Source organism: Onychomys torridus, chromosome 4 (assembly GCF_903995425.1).
Source record: "Onychomys torridus chromosome 4, mOncTor1.1, whole genome shotgun sequence".
NCBI classification, from domain to species: Eukaryota; Metazoa; Chordata; class Mammalia; order Rodentia; family Cricetidae; genus Onychomys; species Onychomys torridus.
Genome location: NC_050446.1, coordinates 9,479,769 through 9,506,749, shown reverse-complemented (window position 1 = coordinate 9,506,749; position 26,981 = coordinate 9,479,769). Strand labels below are relative to the sequence as shown.

Sequence of the window (26,981 nt, the reverse complement as noted above, 5' to 3'; positions counted from 1 at the left end):
TGAGCCTCAGCTTCCTCATCTGTGAGTTGGAAGAGATTCCTATGTGTCAGTAGTGGAAGGGGAGCCCCTGCCAACTGCGGAGGAGGTAAGAGATGAGCAAGGACAGAGTGACCTTGCCTTTGGCATCTGATCTTGCTTCCAGCGGTTCTTTGACATCTTGGTGTTTATCCTGAGAGCAGACATGAGCACCCCACTCATCTACAGGGTTGTATTTCACTCCCCTGAAAATAGACCCTGCTCCCACCTGAACTTCAGTACCAGATCCCCAGACTACCCCCAGGAGTACAGCTTCATCCACCAGGCTCCATGAGACTGACTTGGCCCTTTCAGATCCTTCAAGTATTGCCCAGTATTCCAAGGGGAGTTTCACTCTCTTCCTGACACCCCAATTCAGAATAATGTCTTGTTCACTGAGCTGAAGGTTTGCAGCTTCCATAATGTTCCCTTTTTTAATATTGCAACTAGCACCCCCCCCAAAAAAAAAAATGTTAACAATGCCTGCCTTTGCAGCAAATAAGGGAGAGCTAATAAATATTCACTGGGCTCAGCCTTGGCTTCCTGAAATGAATTTCTGAGCTCTCCCTGGCCCTAAGGAGAGACAGAGCATCGGCTCCAGAACGCTCATTTAAACAGCTTTCTCTGGCATAAACCTAGCAGAAGATCAAGTATAAGCCGCCTGCCTCAGGTTCCCAGCAAAAGGAGAGCCCATTGTTACTGGGTCCCTTTCTCAGCCATGTGCACCAGGTAAATGGACTTTATTGTCCAAGGCCTTGCTGTCCCAGATGGTGGAATCATCCCCTGGTGTTCTGAATGGCATATTTAAACCTTTCTAAAAGGAGGTGTGGTGAATAGGCAAGGCATGTTTTGGAAATCCACAATTAGACTTCGGAGTCCATCTTAATTAAGCGCCTGATCTGTTCTCTCAAGGTTTTTTTTTTTTTTTAATCTAAAGATTTTGTAGATACTGAAGGTCTCCTAAGATAGTTGTTTAAGTCTACAACTTTGAGTGTGTGCAACTTCCACCTCTGTCTTTGTGACTGGTATCCTTGTCTCAGTGTGCTGTGTGTGGTGTGAACGGGCAGGAGGCGTCAACAGTGAGAACTGCCGGCTGGCAAAGAGAAAGAAGTCTCTTCCAAGTTCCAACCCCAGTGCTGCTCTTCCTAAAACACTGATTGAAAGTCTGGCGCTGTGGTTTGGTAGAACTAAAATGCAAAGTCATTCTCGTTTGCCCTGTGTTCCCAGGAAGTCTTTAAATGCCGCATCTGTTAAACCCTGGGCTGAACTGCACTGAAGTCACCTGACCTGACTTCTCCCAACACAGCGGACAGGGTGGGGAATTACCAGTGTGTATTCTTTTTGTATTTATTTATTTTGTATGTATACATGTGAGTACACATTCAGAGGTCAGAGGACAACTTGCAGGAGTCAGTTCTGTCCTTCCATTTTGTGGGTGCTGAGGATTGAACTCAGGTCATCAGGCTTAACAGCAGGTGCCTTTTTCCATAGCCAACTTACCAGCCCTTTGTAGCTGAGGTTTCTGGCAGTTACTCTTGTCACTTTGCCCTATACACTGTCAATCTCTAATGCCTGGAGATGTTTCGAAGTATCCTTCCCATCTATTGGTTTAAAGGGGACAGAGACTAGAATTTGATGTTGCCTCTCTGGGGCAGGTGGGGGGGGGGTGCAATTTGACATTGGGGATGTGCTATTAGGAGGAAGTTATGGGGAACCAGGAGGGATTTGATTTAGGTGATGGAGTACATTTTCCCAGTGACATGCATACATGGGTGACCAAAGATCCACTTTGTGTACCAACTCTGAAGCTAGGCTGGCCACCTCTTGCCCTTCAGCACCCAAGACTTAACAAGAAACCAGTGGGAAGGAGCTAGGAGAAAGGAATGTGTGCCTGGGTACAACCCAGCTTCTAATTTCCAAGGACTCTTAAGAAAGCCACATTGTGCAGTTCCTCAGAACAAAAAGGACTCTGGAGTACCTGGCTCAATCAAGTACAGCACTCACTTCCTGTGGCTCAGAGGCATGTTCCCATGCAGCTACTTCTTGTGTGCCTTAGTGCTGCAAATCAATGCAAGAGCACACAGGCCTGAGCTATCCCGGGTCAGACTTCGGCTGTGACCAGCAGTCAACCCCAGAGGCAGGTCCAGGAGACCATTCACTGGCCATTTGGATTTGCTCAGCTCCTGACCTCATTATATTAAAGTCACCTGTCTAGTACCTCTGGGACACACAGAGGCTTCCTCACTTATCATTAGCCATGAGTGGCAGCCTAGCTCCTGCAGTCTCTGTCTTGGGGTAATTCTGGGTTTGCTATTCATCATTTGTTCTGAAGTCTTGAAACAGTGAGAAGGCATGGGTCACCGTGCAAGCTGGGGAAACCAAAATAGTTTCAGTTAGAATAAGCCTTGAAGTACTGTACGTGAGACCCCAGTATGTGGGGGACTGGGCTGGTTTCCATGAGCTCTGCCTACATCGCATCTGGGACCTGGTGCTTCCTTGTTTGTGCAATGGAGTCTCCTTAGATCAGGGCCTCCTAACCAAGTCGGTACCAGAGCCCAGCAGGAGTGCTGCTAGAAAACAACAAGGTGCTGGCTCTAGCCCTCTAAACTCAGCCACTCCAGAGGGGAGAGCAAGGTATTTGTAAGTGAAAAAACAAAACTCCCTGGTAGTGAAGTTGGGGGTATGTGACTCTTGCCTGCTCTTGGGACCCTTTTCCTCCTACTGGGTTGCCTCATCCTGCCTGATATGAGGGTTTGTGCCTGGTCTTACTGTAACTTGTTATGCAATGTTTGGTTGATATCCCTGAGAGGACTGCCCTTTCCTGAAGGGAAATAGAGGAGGAGTGGATCTGAGGGAGAGAGGAGGCGGGAGTAGGGAACTGGGCCAAGTGGAAGGAGGGGAAACTGCGGTAGGGATATAATGTACGAGAGAAGAACAAATTAGAAAAACAACCCTCCCGGGGGCTGCCGATGCCAGCAGATTTGAGCAGCCCGGTGATGCCATCCTGCCATCTGTGAGAGGCTCTCCAGATGACCTTGGTGAGGGGTGGCTCTGAACTTCCTCCTCATCTGGAAAGCCAAACCCATTCTGGAGATTAAATGAAAGCATGTCTGGAGGGTCTGGTGTGGTGCCAGTTCTTCTTTACTCAGCAGAGGCCTACTGATGCCTGTGACGTGCCAGGCCCCAGTACCTCTGCCCACTGAGCTCACATTTTGTGGGGGCCAAATCAGGAGCCAACAGAAATAACAGCAATTCAGATCGTGTCTTTGGTGTTAGAAAAACTTTAATTTTTCAAAGAGTAAAGAAAATAGGTGTTGGGAATAATATTTTGATAAGTAACTTGGGAAAGCCTTTCTGATTATAGTGACACTGAGCTTTGAAGGAAGTCCAAGAGGAGCCATGTGCAAGCTTGTGGGAAGGACAATCCAGGCGAAGAGCATAGGGTGACAGGAAGAATCGGTTTTTCTTTCTTTCTTTCTTTCTTTCTTTCTTTCTTTCTTTCTTTTTTTGTTTTTGTTGTTTTTTGTTTTTGTTTTTTGTTTTTTTGCTTCTCAAGACAGGGTTTCTCTGTGTAGTTTTGGTGCCTGTCCTGGAACTCACTCTGTAGATCAGGCTGGCCTTGAACTCACAGAGATCCGCCTGGCTCCGCCTCCCAAGTGCTGGGATTAAAGGTGTGTGCCGCCACCACCGCCTAGCTAAGAATCAGTTTCTAAAGTGAGCAGGAAGCTCAGGCCATGGAGCCTGGAGATTGATGACCCCATAGCCTTGTATTTCATTTCATTTTTTTTTTAATTAAGGAAATTTTTTTCATTCATTTTACACACCAATCAAAGATCCCTCCTCCCACTCCACCCCCCAACCAACCTCCCACTTTCCCCAGGCCCATACAGTAGAGACAAGTCCAAGCCCTTGCCCCTGCTCTAGGCTGCACGAGGTGTCCCATCATAGGTAGTAGACTCCAAAAAGCCCCCTCATGCACCAGGGATGGATTCTAATCCCACCGCCAGGGGGCCCCCCAAGCAGCTCAAGCTACACGGCTGTCTCACCATGCAGAGGGCCTAGTCAGTCTCACGCAGGCTCCACAGCCATTGATCCAACTTTCATGAGTTCCCACTAGTTTGGCTTGGTTGTCTCTGCAGGTTTCCCCATCATGATCCTGATGCACTTGCTCATAGAATCCCTCCTCTCTCTCTTTGACTGGACTCCTGGATCTTGGCCTGGTGTTTGGTTGTGGATCTCTGCATCTGCTTCCACCAGTCACTGGAGAAAAGCTCTGTGATGACAGTTAGGGTATTTACCGATCTGATCAGTGGGATAAGCCAGTTCAGTTCAGGCACCCTCTCCACTATTTCTAGTAGTCCAAGCTGGGTCATCCTTGGGGATTCCTGGCAGCTTCACTAGCACTGGGTTTCTCTCTATCCCCATGATGTCTCCCTCTACCATGGTATCTCTTTCCTTGTTTTCCCACTCCATCCCTGTTCCAGCTTAATCGTCCCATTCCCTTATATTCTCATCCCCCATCCCCTAACCTCCACTGCCCACCTCTCATCCCCAGTTTACTCATGGAGATCTCATCTATTTCCCTTTCCCAGGGTGATCCTTGTTAGCTAGCTTCTTTGGAATTGTGGGTTGTTGTCTGGTTATCCTTTGCTTTACTTCTAGTATCCACTTATGAGTGGATAAATACCATGTTTGTTCTTCTGGGTTTGGGTTACCTCACTCAGGATATTTTCTAGTTCCATCCATTTGCCTGCAAATTTCATGCTGTCACTGTTTTTCTCTGCTGAGTAGTACTCCATTGTGTATATGAACCACATTTTCTTAATCCATTCTTCAGTTGACGGGCATCTAGGTTGTTTCCAGGTTCTGGCTGTTACGAATAGTGCTGCTGTGAACATAGTTGAGCATGTATCTTTGTGGTATGAGTGAGCACTCCTTGGGTAAATGCCCAAGAGTGGTATGGCTGAGTCTTGAAGAAGATTGATTGCCAATTTTCTGAGAAACCGCCATACTGATTTCCACAGTGGCTATATAAGTGGCACTCCCACCAACAGTGGAGGAGTGTTCCCCTTGCTCCGCAGCCTCTCCTTATTTCATTTCTTAAGTCACCTGAAGCTTGGTGAAGAAGAAACTTAGGCAGGCCGAGGCAGGCCTCTGCCCCTTGGGTCCCACTCTGTCACATTTATTTCCTTTTGTTGTCTGAAACTGATGTTGGTTCTCTCTCTCCCAATAGCTTGACATATGGTCCAAATCCAACTATCAAGTATTCCAGAAGGTAAGTTTTCCTCTCTGTATCTTACTCAGGAGGCACAGGGAAGCCAGGAATGCTTTGGGGTATAAACTTTCTCAACTCAGAGGCCTTTTAAACAAGAGAGGGAAAATGAAAGGTTGGGGCTGTGGCTCAGCCTAGGAAGAGGGCTTGCCTAGAAGGCACAAAGTCCTGGGGACTCAGGAGGCAAAATCAGGAGGATCAGGAGTCAGGATTATCCTCTACTGCACAGGCTACTATCTGAGCTACATGAGTGGGAAAAACTGACATACAAAGCTTCCCACTGTACGGCTCCATTTACATGACATGGGTAAGTAGTTAGGTTGGTAGAGCAGGAGAATAGCCTCAAAGGGATACCAGAGAGCAGGTTGGAGTGGTGGCCATACTTTGTTTCTGAGATAGTAATGGTGAATGTAGTATCAGCCCAGAGGACTGTCTCCTCACAGGGGTGACTTACTGTGTGTAATGCAGACTGTATTAAGGCAGAAACTTCCAGGTGGTTCCAAGCTCCACCCAGTGATGAAATGCAGTTTCTCCGAGCCTGTGGTCTTGCCCAAGTGCATGGAGGTGCTGAGAGAAACAGGCAGCAAAGAACCAGTCCACTCTACCGGCCACCTGCCCTCACGACTGCTTGTTTGGATTTTTCCTAAAACATGCAGAAAGAACTGTTGAGAAAAATGAGAGGTGGCTCAGTGGTAAAAGAGTGCTTGCTGCTTGTCCAGAGGACCTGGGTTCAATTCCCAGCACCCATATAGCAGCTCACACCTGTCTGTACCTCCAGCTCCAGGGGATCAGGCATCCTCTTCTGGCCTCTGAGGGCAGGGAGCACTGCGCGTACATGGCGCAGGCAAAACACTCACACACGTAAAAAGTAAAGTGAGAAATGACGTGAAAATTCAGCTCCTCGGCTCCAAGAGGGGAAAGGCCCTGGCGTGGCCTGTCCCCGTGGTGTGTGGGTTCACTGCACACCTCTAAAGCACTTGGCCCAGCTCCCCACAGGCAGCAGTCCTGTCCCTTGTGCTGTGCACTGGCCTCTAGTTCAGCTGTGGCCCAACAGCCGCCATTTCATTTGTTCCCTTGACAAGGACTGGTTCTCTCTGGTACCCTTTCATGTTGCCATGCACTGTGCTAGGTCCCAAATACCAGGGAAATAACACAAGAAGACAGGCTGTCGGGGTTGTGCAGAGGACCAGAGGAGGAGCGGCCTTCAGACTAGAGTGGCCAGGAAGAGTTCATGGGGAATCTTAAGCAAAGAGCCCCAGTAGGCAAATGTCTGTCTCGGGGATGGGGACAGAATTTGGATACTGTTCTCTGGTAAGAAACACTTGAGGGGGTTGGGGATTTAGCTCAGTGGTAGAGCACTTGCCTAGCAAGCACAAGGCCCTGGGTTCAATCCTCAGCTCCACATACAAAAAAAAGGAAGGGAGGGAGGGAGGGAGGGAGGGAGGGAGGAAGGAAGGAACACTTGAGGAACCACTCAAAGCTGGGACCCTTCGCACATTCTTTCCATGAGTAGGTTGTGCCCAAGGTGTGCCAGGAGGCATAGGCCTTTTTTTTTTTTTTTTTTTAATTTTCTTAATGTGGAATTTGCCCTTTTAAAGTAAACAGTTCCTTGGAGTTTGGTGCCTTCACATGTTCAGTAGCCTCCTCTGTTTAGTTCATTAATATGTCACCTCTATGAGGGATGACCCCTGCCCAGGATGCAGCCAACAGAAGGCATGGTGGGTACCTTCTCATCACCCTGACTACAGTCCAGTTTGCGGTCATAAGCACAGCTTGAGGCTGAACGGCACATCTTAGGAAGTCTCATGACCTTGTCATGCCTGAGTGAAGTGTGTTCCCTGAAACAAGGAGGCTACCGTGGGCAAGCTGAGAGCCTAAACCAGAGCCAAGGCTGTCACAGTCAGTATCCAGCTGGGAGACAGAATTCAGGAAGCAGAGGGATGGATGCTGGTGCTCAGCTCTCTTCCTCCTTTTATTCTGTACAGGACCCAGTAGATGGAATGGCACTGTCCACATCCAGGGCGGACCCTTCCTTTTTTAGTTCAACCTTTCTGGAAAAACCCTCAGACCCCCACATAGCTGTGTTTCCCTCGTAACTCTAAATCCAGTTGACAGAGATGAGGCATCACAGGTACCAGGGCTTTGGAAGTTGTCAACAGTGGTCTAAAGGAGCAGTTGGCATTTGAGGTAGAATTAGATGACCTGACAAAATATGTACCCCAATATGGTGGCTTCAGTAAGATCACTAATTAGTATAGTTTGAATGTAAACTGTCCCCCACAGGGTTATATGTTATATGGTTATATGTTCCCCAGCTGGTGGCACCATTTCAGGAACTTGTGAAACTTGGGAGGTCAGGCCTAACTGGAGGAAGTGGGCTGCTGGGAGGCAGACCTTGGGGTTTATGCTTCCATTCCGTTCTGGGTGATGAGAAGGGGTGTGGAGTCCCAGCTGTATACTCCTGCAGCCAGGGAGCCCCCTGCTGCCATGCCTTGCCCTCTATGGAACTTTCTCCACTTTGTTGGGTTCTTGGTCACAGTGCTGGGAAAAGTACAACAGGCCATGGTCGTCCCTGTAGGTCTGTCTGGGCTGCCTTTCCAGTTCTAGTATAGAGCTCAAGACAGCTCAAGAACTGGGACATGACTTAACTGAGAACATCGTTGTTCTGGCCTGCTGGCATTTCTTCAGCCCAGTGTCCCTAGAAATAGAACCAGATCTGGCCTTGCTCCCCAGTCCAGCAGGCACTGTGATTGCCATACCCAGCCAGCCTTCAGTGCCGAGGACCTGGACAGACTCTGCACTCTTGCTACGTTGCCAAGCTAGGAGGGTTGGTGTGGCTGGCATGGGTGGCACAAACACCATCTCAAATGTAAACCCTGGTATTTTCTGTGCTGTTCTTGACAGTTTTCCTTCCTTGTTGACTTCAAAGAGAAGAAAGGAAACCACTCATGATTGTAGTCTTGTTTTGCCAGAAAAGTCAGCACTATTAAAACTGGGTTTGTCTTTTAACCTGGTTCTTACCTTTGTGCCCTCTGTGGCATAGCAATGAATTTCTTCTTCTTTTCTTCCACAATGACCCTCAGGACTTCTCAAGCCTTGGAGCCTGGCAGCCTGCAGCCCAGAACCTGGTCTTTGGTAGTGATCCTCTCTTCGAGTGGGGCCCCCTTGCCCTGCTTCCTTAAAGGCTATTCTGTCCTGAGTGAGTTGATTTTTGAATGCATAGGAAGCTTATCAGGAACTCAGGCAGGGTGTGAAATGGGGATTTTCTGAAGCACAGATTTAGACTGTACTACTATGTTTTTACCCATCCCTCCCTGGAAACAACCTGCCAGTCTTTGTCTAAAATGGACTGTTAGGGCAGTTGGAGAGATTTATGGGCACTTGCCAGTCTCCCCATGTACTTTACATGGCATGTTTGAAGTAGTGAGAATGGACTGATCCCAAGTGGTGGTGTTTTACCCAAATAGAGTGGTACATGTCCACGTGCCCAGACCCTGTGGGTTTCTTTGTCCTCTCTCCCTTGCGCTGTTGTGTCTAAATGATTAACCTCCAATGTTGACCTGCCCTGGGTTAAAGACTGGCACTGTGCAGGTGGCATTGTTCTTGTTAGAAGTAAAGACAGGTAATGGTGAGGTCTCTCTCCTCTCAGGGCAAATAAGAGCCTGCCAGAGATCACCTGTACTGTCAGATGCAGGGATAGCTGAGAAAATAATGTACTACAGAATCCAGCTTAATCCTCTCAGGAAAGCTCCAACTAGTCAGGTCCCATGGAACGAGTGTGGCATGGTGTGACAGCAGGGAGCCTGTGCTCTAAGCTTGCAGAAGGCTGGTGGCATGAAGAAGATGGACCTGGTATCTGTCCCGCTTCCATTCCCTTCCCACAGCCAGGCCCCACATTGAAGGCAGATCTGGGGCCACTTTATGCAAGGCCAGTTCTGTCTGGCACAGCCTTCAGAGTGATGGCTAGTGTCAAGGGTCAGCACCAGAGAACAGGCAGCCTTCTAAACTCTGCTTTTTAGGATCCACTCTTTCTCACTTCCGTTTTCCTGCACCCACTTAAATGTGGGGTGTGCTTAATGATGCTGCTAGTAGTGGATGCTAGCTGAGAGCATGGAGATGACTCTTCTGTCCCTCATCAGCCTGCTTATACCTCTCCAGTAGACCAGCCAACACGGCATTCAATGGCAGATTATCGAGAAAAGCCCAGCCCAGTGCAATGGTGTCCCATGTGTCAGGAGAACAGCTTACTGTGGCAAGGAGGTTCTGTGCCTTAAGTGAGGGGACTTCTCCAGGAGAGTCACCCACTTCCCAAAAAGCTGGACTTCAGGGTATACTGCATCAGTTGACCCACTTCTGAGCTGAGATTTCCTGGCCACTGCAAGCAACTTGCAGCTCCTCCCCCAGCCTCTCTTCCCCTCACGCTCTGGTGGCACCCGAGGACTCCCTTTCCTGGCATGGTTGTATTGGTTCAGGCACTGCTCATCAACACACCAGTCATGAGGAGTAAAATGTGTCCTGCCTTTTGTCTGTGGACACTGACCGTCAGCAAGCCTTTTTCTATCTTACTCATTAGACTGTACCCAAGTGCAAGGCAGTAGTTGCTTGGGGACAGCTTGCTGTGAGGCTATGGCTACCAACAGGTGCCTGTCATTTACTGCACTACCCCAGAGGCTCCTTGCACTTCATCCTAGGGCGAAACGGCTTTTTATAGCCAGCCAGTTTCCAGCAGTGTGGATTCAGAGAATGAGACTTAGAAATAGGGACCCTCTGAAAGGCCAGAATCACAGAGCCAGCAAGGCTTCAAGCAAGCTCATATTATCTGGCATTTAAACTCTGCAGGGGCACTCACTGTTTTGATCTTTAACCCCCTCATTTCAAAACAGTGTGCATTTTCCTCCAGCAGCTTGGGAGGAGTGAGGGCCAGTCTGCAGCCGTTCACTGCATTAAGTCCTTGCAGGGGCTAGAGAAAGGTGGAGAGCACATGAGGCTCCAGGCAGGCAGGGGTGGGGGATAGAAAAAGATAGTCTCTGAGGGGCCAGACCCTGCTCCTCAAGGTCACCTGCAGTAGGGAACAAAACATAGCCACGTGGCCACAGAAGACTCTTAGCCACTGCCATTGTTCCACGGTCAGCAGAAGGTGCATAGCCTATCAATTCCCACACCACATAGACAGGTGGGTTGCCCTGCAGGGTGCCATCGCCCTCATCCCCTGTCTCTTCACTCAGCCATTCTTTGATGTGAAAGACAGGGCCTTTCCTGGGGGCATTCTGTCCAGAAATGCCACTGGGCATCCATCAGGCACTTTACAGGAGGATGGGCTGAGTCAGCTCAGGAGACTCTGACAGACAGGAGGCTGTGTCCACTGAGCGCCTTGCATGACTCTGCACCTTCCCATAGTGACCCTCATACCCAGTCCATGCTAGCTCCAAGTCCTCTGAAGGACTCCTTCCCCCGGTAAGGCCGGACTAGATGTGACCTGAACACTGGCCCTGCTATGGCATCTCACATCACCCAGGAGGCTCGCTAAGTAGTCTGAGCTACCCACTGCCAATCTCCTCCACATTTCTCCTTGGAAAAAATAAATAAATAACCAAGACCCCGTGGTCAGGACACCACACCTGAAGGCCTGCAGAAGTAGAGGTTGAAGTGAGACTCTGAGGCCATACCCTACCCAGCCCTTGGACCAGTGAGGCTGTCACACTTGGAGGGACCCTCAGCCAACACAATGAGGAGCACAATGTAGCACTGCTTTGCTTCTGTGTCTGTGCGCCCTGCTGCTACATCCTCACAAGTGTGTCCCACATGGACAGAGCTGAGTCTGTCCATTGTGAAAGAGAGAGCTTTCACAAGTACCAGGACAGATGAACAGCTTCGCGTAGGCAGGTAGGTTACCCCTCCCAAACAGAAGAAAGGTGTGTGCGTAGGAGTAGGCTGTTGAGTTGGGGGAGAGAGAAGCAGGTGGTCTCATGGTCATCCTAGAGGGTGCCATGCCCTCAGCCACTAAACCGATTGGGCTAGCTAGCTAAACAGGAACTTCACCCAGGCCTGGGAGCCAAGGCAAAGAGGAAGAAGTGTTTAGGCTGACCTGGCTGCCAGAGAGCCCCCACTACACCAACTTCCCTGAAGGATTAGTCCATACCTGCAAGTGTCTGTTCCCAGAACAGGTTTCCTCTTGTAGCCCCAAGTCCCTTTCCTTCAGGCTCCCTGGTGGGCACAGTGTAGTCACAGCTCAAGTATTCACATGCACCCAGCTATGTACAGCAAATAGACCCAGGAAAGCCTGGCCAGCCTCCCTGGCCTCTTTGACATACTGAGTGGCTTGAACATACCCCAGGAGCAACGTATGGTTTTCTGCCATTAGAGGGGTCACAGGACAGCCATTCATCATCTTGATAGCTCCCTTCTTCCTGCAGGGAAGGGACACAGGACAGGCCATCAGAGCTGACAGCTACTTCTGGGAAGACTGGTTCCTCCCACTCCTAGATGTCACCATCCACAGCTCAAGCTGCTAGCACCACTGGTCCACAGCACTTCTGGTCCATACACTCCAAGCCTAGCTACTTCCCATCATGCTTTCTGTGGTGACTGTTCCAACAAGAGCCATGTGCAGGTGCTCAGATCCTAGCCATGCCTCCCCATTTTCATCATCTGTTTTGGAGAAAGTATGATGTGAGGTGAACAGATGTCGTAGGAAGGACATTTAAAGTAACTTCCGTGTACATGTGGTCCCTACTGCTCTGCCAATGGCCTTTTCCTCCTAAGGAAAGGCCCCTCTATCCCCTCTGTTCCCAGTTGGTCAGTTTCCCTTGCTCAGGGCTCCTGGCTCCTCCTCACAGCAGACCCTGTAGTTTAAAGCATGGGCTGTGCAACCTCAGGCCAAGAATTTGTCCTCTGTAAGTTCAGCTCCTCTGCAAAAAGGCAAAAAAGATCATTCCTCCTTTGTGGGGTATGTGTTATGAAGATCACCAGTGGTGAGGTGCATGGCACTAAAGTTTCCTAGCAAGTGTGTGGCATGTGCTCCTGCTGCTGCTGCTGCTGCTATCACAGGGGCTAAGAACCACAGAACCTGGAATCTGTAGCTATCTATGTGCATGGCTCCATTTTAAGGGAGATATTTTTGTAAACTGAACTGAAGATCCAGCCACCATGGCAACCCCATCCACTCCCACCAAAGCTTCCTCCATCTTCCTGTTTCTCTGGGTCTGTTACCTCTTCTTCTGGCCAAAGAGAGAGCAGCTCCAGTATGAAAATACTCAAGAGTTACAGCCCCAGCTCTACCCATTGAGGAGCTCGATAGGACCTGGGACAATGTCTACTGTCCTGAGAGGGCCTGCCACCAGTATCTCCACACTTTCGTGGCCTGCAGTAGATGCACTAGTCCTGAGTTCACAAGGGCCACTGTCTCATTGCTGCAAATATGATGAAGAAGTAGGCATGACTGTGTGTCAACTGCAGAAATAACGTGGCACCAAGTGAGGGAGGAACAACTCAGGTGCCTCTAGGCCAAGACTTTTCCGGAGCCACTGACAGTCTGGCATTTTACCATCTGGAAAGCATTCAGCTTTTTTCATCTAATGAAGAGCCTCAATTCCTTAACCCTTAAAAAATGTCAAGAACACATCAGCCCTGCTGTGTGAAAGTGTACAGTGGTCAGGGGCCTGGAGAGTTCCTTGTCTCCAAGAGGAGTGAGGTGTCCCTGTTCTCCCAGGCACTTCAGCTCTCCTCCCATCCCATAGACTACTTCCCCTCCCCTCCCCTCCCCTCTCCTCCCCTCCTCTTCAGCTGCCTGGGGCCTTCCCACTTAATCTCTTTTAGTCCAGGTCCTACTATGTCAGTGGTGCCCAGTGCAGAGACCTGCTGTTTTCCAGTGTCCAAAGCTGGCCCAGGGACAAAAATGCAGCCCAGGTGGCCTCATTCTCAGAGAGTGCAGCCTAGAGACAGGGACATCGGGTCTCAGGCGTGGACAGTGCCCACACACAAGGGAGCTTATGCCTCAGCACCAGGACCAGTCAGGACAGGTAGCTACCAGGCTGCGTGTCAATACTGAAAGGACTTGGTGAGAGAAGATTATTCCAGACAGGGTCAGATAGCCATGGTGGGTTAGGCAGGCTCATGGCTGCTGCAGTGTCAGCTGTGGGCTAAAAGGAGGCAAGGCTGGGACCAGGACCCTGCATTCTATGCTAGGGTGTTTAAGCACACAGCTGACCATGGAGGCCATCAACTGCCAGTCTGTGCCTGGGTCCAGGGAGCTGAGGGTTCTTCCAGACGTTAGTGGTATCGTGTCTGGAAACTCTAAAGGGTAGTGCATCCCTCCCTAACCAGATGCTCATTTTTAGAAACCCCAGTCTGTGCCTGCCAGAAACTGTATAAAGCACATTGCATCTGAGGGCTGAGGGGCTGCTGGGTCCGTCTCCACCTCTCCTTTCTGACCCAGCAAGCCTGCTGATCTTGTCCAGACCAGCATGACCTGGCCCCAGTGACAGTGATAAGCTCTGCAGAGCCATGCAGATGGCCCTCTTCATCACACAAAGCACAGAGTATCGATCTCACCAGAGTAATCCCCGTCCCTGTGGGCCTCTGTGCTTCCTCTTCAGGCCCCAGGCCTGCTGAGCCCATGGCACACAAATCCTGTCTCTGATTAGAGGCTAGGGCTGCATAGTAAGTGGCAAATCCCCTGCTTCCCCCGGCCGTGTTTTAGAAGCTTCTGTCTGCAGCATTCCCATGGCCCCCAACACCACTTTCAGGACTTCAGAGCAATCCAATTTTGAGATAATGGTGACTTCTCTTTTCATAGAATGAAGACTTCTAACACTGCCTTCAGGATTCATCCTAAAGCTGGTGCAGGTTGCTAGCAGGGGCTGCTATTTCTTTAGGCCCTTAACATGCCAAGCTCCCATATGTCTGGCTCCAGAGCCCACAAATCATTTACTCCTGAGCATTGCTTGGAGCTCCTCTTCACAAGGGTGGGTTACTGCTGTTAGGATTGTTGGGGAGCCCAGGTACCTGGTTGGCTCATTCACAATGTTAAAGAATCTTGGCCCTCCTAAGGGTCAGTTTTACTTCTCCGGACTGGGGGAATTGGCATGAGCACATTGGCAACACATGTTCAGCTTGCTGCCAACTCAACGGTGCTTCCAGACCAACTCAGGTAAAACCTAGAGCTAGGGACAGGTTAGCAAACCAGGGCCTTGTGAAGATGGCATCACATCAGAACATCAGGTAGGCACATGGAGTGAGGCAGAAACCTAGCACCTCTTGCCATCTGGCATCTGCTGTCTTTACAAAAAGAAAAAAAATCCATGGTGGCTGACATAGTGGTGCACACATTAGTCCCAGGACTCAAGAGGCAGAGGCAGGTAGATCCCTGTAAGTTTGAGGCTAGTATAGTGTACATAGTAAGTTCCAGGCCAGCCAGAGCTACATAGTAAGACTCTCTCTAAAAAGAAAAGGCTTTGAAGTCACCCCTGGAAGGGCCAGAGGTGGAACTTCTGGTTCTCTTCAGGGCAGGGAGTGTGAGTGCTGCTGATGGTGAGTGCCTGGAAACCTAGCCGCAGGACCTGCAGGACCAGGCCATTGGCCCTGACCCAGGCTCATGCTTTCTAACCGAGGTCCAGCAAGTGGGTGATGCGACCAGGTCTTTCCAGATTCCCCACCTCTAGCCAAGTCACATACACCTTTACAGCTGCTTGGAAGGAAGCCAGAGTCTAGTCCCCACCAGCTTCTCTCTCTCTCTCTCTCTCTCTCTCTCTCTCTCTCTCTCTCTCTCTCTCTCTCTCTCTCTCTCTCGTTTTTCGAGACAGGGTTTCTCTGTGTAGCTTTGCACCTTTCCTGGAACTCACTCTGTAGCCCAGGCTAGCCTCAAACTCACTGAGATCCGCCTGGCTCCGCCTCCCGAGTGCTGGGATTAAAGGCGTGCGCCACCACCGCCCAGCTCCAGCTTCTCTTAACTAAACAGTTTGCAGCTGGTTACTAGTGATTAACTTTCCCTGTTTACTCACCTTACAGGGGAGTACTTTTAATAGCAGCCCCAGCTCCCTAGCTTGGCTGCGACAAGCCTTGGTCATTTGGCTCTGTGGATAAATGAAGCTGTTTGGTGATCCTTGCTTTATTTAGGGGGGGTTGCTGGAGGCTCAGGCCAGCTCACTTTGGGCCGTTATCCTGCCCCCGGTGGCCTGGGTTCCCTAACCTCCTGAACTCTTAAGCAGCACTCCTCAACTCACCTGCTAGAAGCTGGGGCTGGTTCCTGGCAAGTGACACCTTCCACCTGAGAGGGTCACTGAGCCCCTGGGGCTAATCCCTAGGTCACAGGCATACCAGGGCCTTTTGTTTTAGAAGAAAACAACCACCCCAAGTTAAAGCTGTGTAGAAATGAGGTCGGTGTGGTGGAAAGTACACAGCCATGCTTCAGCTGAGAAGACGCAATGCAAGTCATGTCATGCTTATTGCCATCACCCTCTCACCTTCTAGACCCTTCTCTTTCGGGGGAACTTGCTGGCCGTTGATAGTCTAAAAGCTTCCCCTCTCCTCTTTTCTGAATCGTTCCTTGATCACCACTGTGGCCTTCGTATGTTCTGGTCACTCACTGTGACACCTGGACTAGGGGGAAGGGGATGTCCCAGATTCATCACTGGACAGCTGAACAGTTGGCCTCTGCATCACCACCGCAGGAGCCTACTGAGTCACTGGTACTGCAGCTCTACTCACCCTGCCCCCCTTGTAGCACAGATAGGAGCTGAGTTCAGCTGGCCCTCAGACCAGGGCAGAGGGAAAGCAAGCATCTCCCCTAACAGCAAAGTAGACAAAGGCTCTAGCAAGGATGGAAGGAGCCTCTAGGGATTGGGGTGCCTGTCTCAGACCCTCCCTAGGAGTGATGTCTCCTTTCCCTCCAGAGAGGAGAGGGTCTGGGATTTGGCACCCTTCGGAACACTTGTCCATCCCAGAAGTCCTTCAGTGGGAGCCTAATGGGAGTAGGTCAGAGCCTGACTCTCAGTTCAGCTTAGCGTGGTCTGGACAAGCCCTGCCCAGTAGGGCAGGTAACCTGAGCACATCCCTTGAGCTCCCAATAACTTGGTTCCCTGACTTGCAAGTGGTACTTGGAACAGTTCCTCTACCACCATTTTTGGGGGGGTTGAGTGAAGTCAGATGCTCCCTTTCTTCTGACCCATGGAGACTGTGCCCAAGGTCACCCCACTCCTAGGAAAGGCAGGACCCAGGTATAGAGCAGTGAGCCTGCAGCCCAGCGAGGGCCACCGCACAGGCACGGCTCCTGCCACAGCACCCCGTTCTTTCTTTGTGGCTAAAACAGCTCCAGCGTGGAAGGGAGACTTAGGGCACTCTGCACCACAGCATGGCAGAGGAACTTGGGGAGACTGCTTTGACTGGCATCCCTCTCCAGTGTTGACTGGCAGCTGTTTCAAGGTCTCGTGAAAGAGTCCCTCCTCCCTCCCTCCCTCCGCTCAGTTCTCCTCCATCTGGGTGCACAAAGACTTTCACAGCCTTGAGCTGAGGCAAAGGAAACGTCAGTCAACCCACCCTGCTGCCTTGGCTCTCCAGTTGGGGACCCACCCTGAGCCAGGCCAGGCCTCTGTGGTTCCCTGCAGTGAGGAGAATCGAGGCCTCTGGATCTCAAGCCTGGTATGAGTCCTCTCCCCTTCCTTCTGGTACCCTGTCCTCCATGCGTGGTACCCCACCTAGTCCCTATGTGTCTGGTAGTCACTTCCTATCCTCTCCTCCCTCCCTCCTTTCCCTAGGTTCTTTGATCTTTTTACAAGCTTTGTTTCAGCCCAGCACTCAACCTGCAGGCAGCGCATCCTCCTTGGCCTCCCCTCCCAGGAGCATTAGTGCTCTTCCCTGGCCTCCTTCGCCAAGGGGGCTGCTTTTATCTCCGAGGAACATCATTAGCTTACAGCACAATGGGTCCGACCCTGGCCCTCACCAATTAGTTAATAGAATCTTTTGTTGCTCTGACATGTTTTTTTCCACGTCTTCAATGCTGAACAAAATACAACTTCGTTGTTGGAAGTACAAAACAAAACAAAAACTTCATTGAAGGTGGAATAATGCTTTGAGGATTAGGAAGAGCATGAGGGTGGGGCTTGCCAGTGTCCCGCATCCATCTTTGCCTGGGCTGGGGGTTCGGCCATGGAAATGAGAAAACTGGGAATGGGGCTGGGGAGGAAGTGGGGAGAATCAGAAGTCAGCTGGTTTTGTTCCCTTCTGTTAAAATGCTGCTGAAATTGGTGGGATATAGAGAGCCTAAATGATCACATCAGTGCCAGAGCAAAAACTGCCACCACTTGGCAGTTAAAGGGAGGACTTTACATGGGACCCTTTGAAAAGAAGGCAGAAGCTGGCCAGATGGCAGGCCAGGAACAGGCAGACTAATTAGGTACCCTGCCTGTGAGTCAGATGCCAAGTCAGAGAGTGCCCAGCTTCCCCATAGCTGAAGAAGATCATTTCTCACTAACTTGGCCCATCCTCTTAGCCAGCCTGTACACCTCAGCTATGTATGCCGGCCTCTCCTGCACCTCACTTGCAAGCCCTCAGACCCTCACCTGGACCTCTGTCAGGCCAGGCACAGGAACTCAAGTAAAGCTTGGGAAGCCATGGGGATGCAGGGCTGGATTCAAGGCATGGGGCGTTTGTGGGGACAGTCTTGTCAGATTTGTCTGACAAATTCCGAAGGCTACAGGAGCCCCGCAGTCCCATTAGTGAAGCAGGTAGTATGGAACCATGGGGCATGCAGGCTAGCTGCAGGGTCATGCCCATCCAGAAACACCTGTCTGTGCCCCTACTGATGGTAGCCACAGGGCTGGGGGGCGGGGGATGAGGAGTGCTTACACGCTTGTGGAGATTAGGAATGAAGGTTGTGCAGACCCTCTCTGCACAAACTTGTTACCTGTGAGGATGCCCCTACAGCTCCTGAGGCTTCCGGAATTTCAGATGGTGGTCATTTGTAGTAACTGAGAAGAGAGAAAACAAAAACTGCACATCCAAGCAAAGCAATTCTGCCTTGGATGTTGCTCTGGGTCACCAGTTCGAGGCAGCATCAAGTCAGGCTAGCTCCAGCAGCTGAACAGATGGGTCTGATCCCTCCCAGGGGCTTCCTAGGGTCAGTGCTGTGGACAGCACCCATCTCAGGGAAGTAGTCATCCCTGGAACTGTAGGACAGCGGGGCTTCAGTGGGCTTTGTTGTTGTTTTTCGAGACAGGGTTTTTCTGTAGCTTTGGAGCCTGTCCTGGATCTTGCTCTGTAGACCAGGATGGCCTCGAACTCACAGATATCCACCTGCTTCTGCCTCCCACTGCTTTTTTTTTTTTTTTTTTTTTTTTTGGTTCGGTGGGCATTTTAAGAAAAAAGACAGCCCGTTTGTCTCCCCAGCAGTCACCACAGTCATGTCACAGTTATTACTACTGCTTGGGAAAAAGCACTGCTCATTTTAGAAAGCTGTCTGTCAAGATGCTTAAAATAAAAGCAGGCCTGGCACCAGGGTAAAGTACGTTTATCTTGAAAGTCACCCGGGAAAGAATGGCGCAGGCTTGTGCAGCACAAGGCGCCATGGGTTTCTCTGTGGGAGAGCAATGCCCTGTCCCCAGGAGCAGGCATTTCCAAGTTTCTCTCTGTAATTAAAATATGCATTGGGCACCTGCTGTAGGCCTTGTGGTACTAGGCCTGGGGACACAGCATGAACCAAGAGTGATCCTGTAGGAAAGCCATAGGGATAGAACAAGGGCAGGGAGCACCTTGAGCGGGGGAGGGGGCGGGAGGGCAGGAGGCCAAGAGCAGGGAGGCTGCTGAGTGTTGAGCAGGAGAGGGAACTAAGGGGATCCCTGGTAGAGAAGAACTTGATTGGCCTGTCCTCTCCCCTGCCATATGAAGCATGATGCCTCCACCTCCTCCACCAGGTTAAAACCCATCTGGGCATAAACTGGCCTCTGGAAGCTGGGGACCTGGCCAGTTTGCCTGGCTGCAGAGTGGCCCTCACACCTGTGCTCCAGCTTCAGGGTATTGCTTCACTGTCGGCTTGCCAGCCGCTGGTGTCTCCAAGTGTCCCACTGAGGCTGGAACCGACAAGTCTGTGCACGTTAGGCCTGTGTTGATTCTTGTTCTCTAAATTAATAATCTTATCTGGCATGTTCTCTTTTGTTTTTTAACTATATTTGTAATGACAAGAATTTCCACTGCCAGTGAGATGCTCAGCAGGTAAAGGCTCCTGCTGCCAAGCCTGACATCCTGAGTTTGATCTCCAGGACCCATATGGCGGAAGGAAAAATCTGCTTCCTGAAGGTTGTCCTCTGACCCCCACTCTATGGTACATGCTCTTAAACACACATGCACATGCATACACACATGAGCACACACACACCACACAAATAAGAAAATGTATTTAACTTTTTTTAAAGAGTCTTTAATGAGGACAACCAAATAAACGGTACAAATCTCAAATTAGTCAACTCCTAATTTGGGGATGGTTCAGACCTGCAGGAGGTCTTCAGTCAGCCTCTTTGTTTTGAAGATGAGATATTGATGCCCAAGGATGAAGGCCAGGAGACAGTACCTGTGTCTCTGGCCTCCTAAGCACCTCAGACCATCTGGTCCCAGAGGCAGGCCCACGGGAGAGCCGGCGGGGCTGAGCCTGGGTGAGGAGCATGGAAACAAGATGAGATCACTGCATCCTTGCTATCTGTCACTTTGGAACAAAGTGTCACACCCTGTCACTCTCCCTGATGACCTTGAGCTCCATCCTCTACCATGCTCCTTCCTGTCCAGATTTTCAGTTGCCAGAATGTTCCACACTCTTCTTGTCTCCAGGCCTGTGACCTCTTGCCAACAATGCCTCCTCCCTGTCCCAACTCCACTAACTTTCCTATTTGAGATTTTATTTTAGATGTGGGTAGGAGGGGTACAGGAGATCCAAAGCAAGACTGTTGCTGAGGAAGCTAGCAACTTCTGGCTAATGGTAACTGTCCTTCATCCCCAGGTGACAGACCACGCCACCACTGCCCTGCTCCACTATCAGCTACCCCAGATGCCAGATGTTGTGGTCAGATCCTTCATGGTAAGTCGCTTCAGGAATCAGGCTTTCCAGCTAGGGAGAGATCTGACGAGCCAGACCCAGGTAATCCCTGAGACTTCTGTCAGAGCTGAACAAGCCTTCCAGAAGTTTCCAGCACTGACAAGTAGTGATTCATCCCACTCCTAACCCACCAAGCCTCATGGCTAGCTCTGAGCATGCAGCAGTGACTGGGATGAATTTGCAGTTCCCCAAGGCATGTCTCTTCATGCGATTCTCAGAGCTGGAGGTCAAGGTGAGAGTGAGCACAGAGCAGCATGGCAAGCTAGGTCTTCAGTCACCAAGGACACAGATGAAAACAAGTGTTTACATGTGTACAGCAGGCCATCTCCTGCCACCACACAACCTCCTCACAGCCAGCTACAGCCTCCACAAACCCTGCCCAGGGAACTCCTCTGTCCTGCACTGCCCTGGCTGCAGGGCTTCCTGCCTGCTGGTCTGAGCAGGAGTGACATGAGGGGTGTTGCTTGGCAGCTCACTATCACATGAGCTCAATAGCTCAGCTTCTTAGACAGAAATGATGCTCACTTCTCACAGGACCAAGCCTGGCTTGAGGGCTGACTGCATGGTATTGGATGGATAGTGCTGGCTGTTTAACCGCAAAGGCCCAGAATCCTTCCCCATGTTGAGGAGGGAGCAAGTGATGGTCTTCAGTGGACTACAGATTGGCTTTTTACCTGACATATCCTGACCCTGGGTTTCCCTTTGCTCTTGACTGAAGTGGGAAATTCAGAAATGAATGGGCCATCACCCATCACCCTCCTGTTTTTATGTCCAAAACCCCACAGCCAGCCTGTGGAAGGGCCAGAGCTGCCCTCGGGAGCTCCCTGTATCAACCCCTTCAAAAAGCAGTGTCCCCCTGTAGACACCTTCAGAAATGAGTTCTGTGACATGCCTGGCTCTCAAGACTGCTTGCCTGTGGCATGGTGGGTCTGTTTGCTGGGCCTTTGTGCCCGTGAGTCTCCTTGAGGTGGAGAATTGAGTTACCTGAGCCTCATCCTTATGCATGACGCCTGGGAGCCCTCAGCGCTCCACCTCCAGGGTGGGTGACTGCCACTTATTGTGTTACTTGGTGACACTGGGTCTGCCCCAGCTGTGTGAGGCCCTACCATGACAGAGAGGGACAACCTCTGAAATGAGATTAACCCAGAGCACATTGCCCTGATACAGAATCTCACAGCACTTCCTCAGCTGTGCCCATCCCTGCTGCTCAGAGCTGCGGAAAGAGGGAACTCAGCAATGACACCAGATAGCCTTGGGGAACATTCCAGCTCTGGAAGGAGGGATTTCTATGTTGAGTTCTTAGAAGGAACAGACATCAAAACTGAGTCACAGGGAGATGGGCTTGTGGGTTAGACAGCTTTTCTATGGAACCACGGATGTCTTCCAGCATCAAAACCTTCCAAAGTCCTGTCCTTAGACCACTAGGCCTACATGGAGGGCAGTTGAGGAGGTCCCCTGGTCCCTTTCTCTCTCCTTTCTGCCTTCTTTTCAGACCTGGTTGAGAAGTTACATAAAGTTGTTCCAGGCCCCATGCCAGCGCTGCGGGAAGTTTCTGCAAGATGGCCTTCCCCCAACATGGAGGGACTTCCGAACCCTGGAAGCCTTCCATGACACCTGCCGGCAGTGACCCCAGCCCAGCCACCCAGCCCTGCAGCACCAGCACCTTCCCAGACCAGCCCGATCCATTAACCATACAGGTGTCTGTGGCCATTCTCCCTGGGCCTATCTGCTGGCAGAACTGTCACCCATCATGGGAGGATGGTCTATTCCTGCCCTGTGTGCTGGAATCCCTGTGAGTCGCCCCTGGGTCTGCTGTTTCCATGAGCTGTTACTGGGGTGAGCCCTTTATTCTTGGGGTGGAGTGTGCGTGGTTGGTTTTTGTAACTTATTTTTGTAAACAATAAACCTTTTGTACCCTGGTGGAAGCTCCGTCTCCTGCTACATATACAATGTCTGACTTTCATCCCATTTAGCCAGAGGAGTTTGTATTTAGGCAGAGTCCTTGGGCTGGACATGTTGTTCTGTTGGTTGCTTCCCTAGCAAGCACAAGCCTTCATTCAGTCTCCAGCACCACAGGAGGTAAAGACAGGAGGATCAGGAGTTTACAGTCATCTTCCCTACACTGTGAGTTAGAGGCCAGCCTGGGCCTGTCTCAAAATGGGGAGAAAAAACAAAAAACAAACCAGAGTTCTTTGTAAGGCTGTCTACATTGCCTCTCCCTTCAGGCAGGGACGCGGTGGCAGTCACCAGTCCTGGCAAATGGAGGACCCCTTCTGTGGAAGGAGTTGCAGATTGTTCTGTGGAGTCAAGCACGACAGGTACCTAGAGAGGGGGCCTTTCCGGGTAGCAGCTAGAGCACCTGCTAGTGTAGCCATGGTCATCAGGCTGGGGACCTCTGCACCCTATATTCCTAACAAAGCCACCACCCCCTCGTTGTGGAAGTTAATAGGTCTCCCTGTGAAGGGCTCACCCTGCCCAGCCTACAGGAACCCTTCCTCCCTCCTTCCTTCCTCCCTCCTTCCTTCCTCCCTCCTTTCTTTCTTCCCTGTTGTTTTTGTTTTGAGGCAGAGCTGTCTTGCTAGATAGCCCAGGCTGGCTTTAGACTTAAGCAGTTTGGCCCAGGCGCTAGGTTCACAGGCATGCACCACCGCACCAAACGGAAAACTAAGACTTGGATTACAGTAGATTGGCACAGATCCTGATTGGTCCAGGACCACCCAGCCCTTCTTTCCCACCTGTCCATCGGATCAGGAGGAACCAAAACAGGAGGATTTTTTTTTTTCATGTTTTTGTGCCGTATATTTAGTGATTTGCCTGGATGTATGTCTGTACACCACATGCATCTTGGGATGGGAATTGCAGAGTTGTGAACTTCATGTGGCTACTGGGAACTGAACTGGCTCCTCAGGACAAGCAGTTCAATACTCTTACCTCTGAGCCATCATGGAGTGAGGGGTGCATACCACAGTGCCATTCAACGTGGGGCCCCCACCCAGCAGCAGTGCCAGGTGGGAGCTTATGGAAGTGCAGACCTTCAGGCCACCCCTGCTACCCGCTATGCTCCCAGGATGAGCAGTGCTCTGCTCTCCGGCCACCCCAATGACAGTGATGTGGCCTCAGATGGCCTGTACTCCAGGAACACTGCTTCCTCTACTGCCCATTTAGGAGGTGTGAGAGGTGTGCGTGTCAGTCAGGGTGTGCCAGAGGAGCCATTGGGATCCATAGGGATCCATAGTTCATCAAGACCAAAGATGCCATTTCTTCTGCCTTTAATCTGACTGTTCAGCCTGGAGTAGGAGATGTTAAAGACCACCCCCATCACAGGCCATGCCAGCTTCCTGGATATACCCTGCCCTCATCTCCTTGGTCTCCTAAGACCCTTGTTATTGCTTTAAAGGAAATAAACGGCCCTGGTTTAGCACTGAGATCCTTCCTCAAGACTACAGAACTTCCCAAAGACACTTAGTGACACGTGGACCCGGTGCTGTGCCAAGGTGTGCACTGCTCACGTGATATGGTGGCAGCGCTACACTGGCTATGACCAAGTTGGGGCATGTGCAGAGTGATGAGTGCCTCGTGCCTGCAAGCTGGCAGGCAGCACCTTCAGAGATGTGCAAATGTGGAAACATCCCAGAGGACTGCCGAGATTTCAGTGAGGGCGAGAAAGCTGTTTGGGTTGAACCATTCCCTCTGGTCCCCATCCCCATCCATCCTCCAGCTCCCCAGCCTGCTTCTTCCTATTTCCAACCGTGACTTCACATGCAGGCCCCTATCCAGCCCTAGGCAGGCTGTTGTTCCCACTTAGAACAAGCAGGTCCTCCGTCACCTTCAGAAACACCTTCTCTAGACAAATGTTTCCTGCTCCCAGGGATCATAGGAGCCCATCTAAGGTTTGCTTAGAAGGAAACGTGGCCATCGAAGAGAAGCACTCCATAAACAATAGCACAGGCTGCAGGTGACCAAGAAACAGGGTCAGCAGGTGACAGATCATGATCAGGTGGCCAGGACCTGTGCTCCAGCCTTCTGCTAGTTTTGTGTCAGTAGATAAGTGGCAGCTTCTGTACTAGTTGGAAGTGCAAGGTTGGTGATCCAGTGTGAAAGAAGGAAGCCTCACCAACGAAATATGTCCACTGTGAGGCAGCCATAATGGAGCCTAGACAGCAGAGGTCCAGGCCATGGCTGCTATTCTGATTTTCTTTCTTCTCTTTTTCTCCTTTTTTTCTGCACTTGTTCATTTAGTGTGTGTGTGTACATATGTGTATAGGGTGTGCATGTGTGTAGGGTGCACATGTGTATAGGGCACATGTGGGCGGGGGCACATGTATGTGTATGGTATGTATGTGTAAAGGGTACACATGTGTGTGTAGGGTGCACATGTGTGTGTAAGGTATGCATGTGTATAGGGTGCACATGTGTGTAGGGTGCACATGTGCTACTACATAAATGAGGTCAGAAAACTTGGTGTCCGTTCTCTCCTACTGTGTGAGTTCTGGGAACAAACTCTGATTTGATTGTCTGGCTTGGCGGCAGGTGCCATTACCTGCTGAAGCATCTCGAATCTGATTTTTCTGCCTTTTGACATTCCCTAATTAAGGAAGAAGGAGAGGAGACTACAGAGTGGACCTGTAAGCTGCTCCCATCTCCAGTAGTCTCATGCTTCGGTTCTGAGAAGGCAAGTTTGAGTGGTAATGCCTTTGATAAAATTTGAGGAAATCCCGGAGTGTTTGGTGCTTGAAGATTAGTGTGAAATGACCTGGCCTGGGTGTCAGCTGTGGAATAGAGAGGAGACATTGACCTGAAGTTGATGTAAAATCTCAAGTTAGATAGTGGGCAGTCCCCAGGTCCTAGAGCTAAAAGGTGATGGATGACTGTGGTGGTATTGTGTTTCCCAAAATATTATGCACCCTAATAAATTTATCTGGGGTCAGAGAACAGAACAGCCACTAGATAGACATAGAAGCCAGAAAATGGTGGCACTCACACCTTTAATCCTAGCATTCCAGAGGCAGAAATCCCTCTGGATCTCTGAGTTCAAGGCCACATTAGAAACAGCCAGGCATGGTGACACACGCCTTTAATCCCAGAAAGTAAGCCTTTAATCCCAGGGAGTGATGGCAGAAAGCAGAAAGATATATAAGGTGTGAAGACCAGAAACTAGAAGCATTTGGCTAGTTAAGCTTTCAGGCTTTTGAGCAGCAGTTCAGCTGAGATTCATTCTGGATGAGGACTCAGAGGCTTCCAGTCTGAGGAAACAGGATCAGCTGAGGAACTGGAGAAGTGAGGGAGCTGTGGCTTGTTCTACTTCTCTGATCTTCCATCATTCACCCCAATACCTGGCTCAGGTTTGATTTTATTAATAAGACTCCTTAAGATTCATGCTACAGATGACTGCTACCTTGAGTGTCATGTGATTTGGGCCTGTGTGTGGCTCAGTTGATGGAGTGCCTATCTAGCATACATGAAGTCCCAGCACCTCATAAACCTGGGTGTGCTGATTCACTCCTATAATCCCAATACTTAAGAAGTAAAGGCAGGAGGATCAGAAGTTCAAGATCATCCTCAGCTACATAGCAAGTTCAAGGTCAGCCTGGGCAACCTGAGACTCTTCACATGATTTGGACTCTGAGGATGACCTCTGACCAGACCTGCAAGGCATTTATGTTATGGAACTGTACTGTGACCCTCTAGTTCCACATCTCTTCTCCACCAAGTGTTTTGTAGATGTTGGCAGGCTCCATCCCAGGCAGGTGTGTGGAGTTCCCACTTTACAGATGAGGAACCTAGTGGAGGGTCTCCCACACTGACACATGAGGGACATGAGAGGCTGGATGATGTCTGAGCTCCCTCCCCACTGGGTCCAGCCCACCTGCTGGAATTTCCTGCCTCCAGGTAGCCAGGCCTTTGTCCCAAGCCTTTGGCTGGCCAGTTGCTGTGGCACCCATTAGCAACTGACAGAATGGAGCTGCAGGCCTGTGAAGGTTGTCCAGGGTTTTTTTTCCCCTGAACTAAATCAGGATATGGCCTTTTGGTATCGAGTGATGTTTTCACACTTAACACCATGGACACCACAAAACGGTGATCTTTCAGTGTTAATGCGCAAAGTCAACGTTACATTTGGAGTGTCAGAGAGTGGGCCGGATACTAAATTGAGAGCCTTTTAAGGTCACCCCAGTTGGGCGGAGGAGGGCCATCTTCAGCCAGAAGAGTCCTCACAAGATCTGGACCCCATGCAAACCTGACAGGAGGCATCATCCAGGTCCGTCAGAGACAGAAAAGGAGAACTGGCCTTTCTACACTGTGCCCTGGCCTCACATCTCCACTGACACACCTCACCTATGCTGGCAGGAAAGACTGACCCAATCCTGTCCACTGCTACAGCAGCCAGGTCCCCAGGACCAGACCCCAGCTGCTCTCTCTCTGCTTGTGGCTAACTAGGCTCAGTACCTAGCTCAGAGGGCTGTCCCAGAGTCTACCATCCTACCTCCCCAGCCCCTAAACTAAAGGTAAGAGAACCTCAACCAAATCTTAAATTGCAGCCAGGCATGCTGGCTCACACCTGTAATCCCAGCACTGGTGAAAGGGAGGCGGGAATATTGCCAGAGTTCAAGGCCAGCCTGG

The 26,981-nt window shown here is 50.6% G+C and overlaps 1 protein-coding gene across 1 annotated transcript in view; it reads left to right on the top strand.

Annotated features, from left to right (window-relative positions):
* The window catches only part of LOC118582776 (mediator of RNA polymerase II transcription subunit 27), an 87,970-nt gene extending 65,685 nt beyond the window's left edge, over positions 1 to 22,285 (top strand). The window contains exons 4-6 of the mRNA XM_036185874.1: positions 5,249 to 5,290; positions 20,268 to 20,345; positions 21,856 to 22,285. Coding sequence (XP_036041767.1) covers positions 5,249 to 5,290; positions 20,268 to 20,345; positions 21,856 to 21,990 — 255 coding nt within the window. The 3' untranslated portion in view covers positions 21,991 to 22,285. The remainder of the gene's footprint in view (positions 1 to 5,248; positions 5,291 to 20,267; positions 20,346 to 21,855) is intronic.
* Positions 22,286 to 26,981: the final 4,696 nt, after the last annotated feature.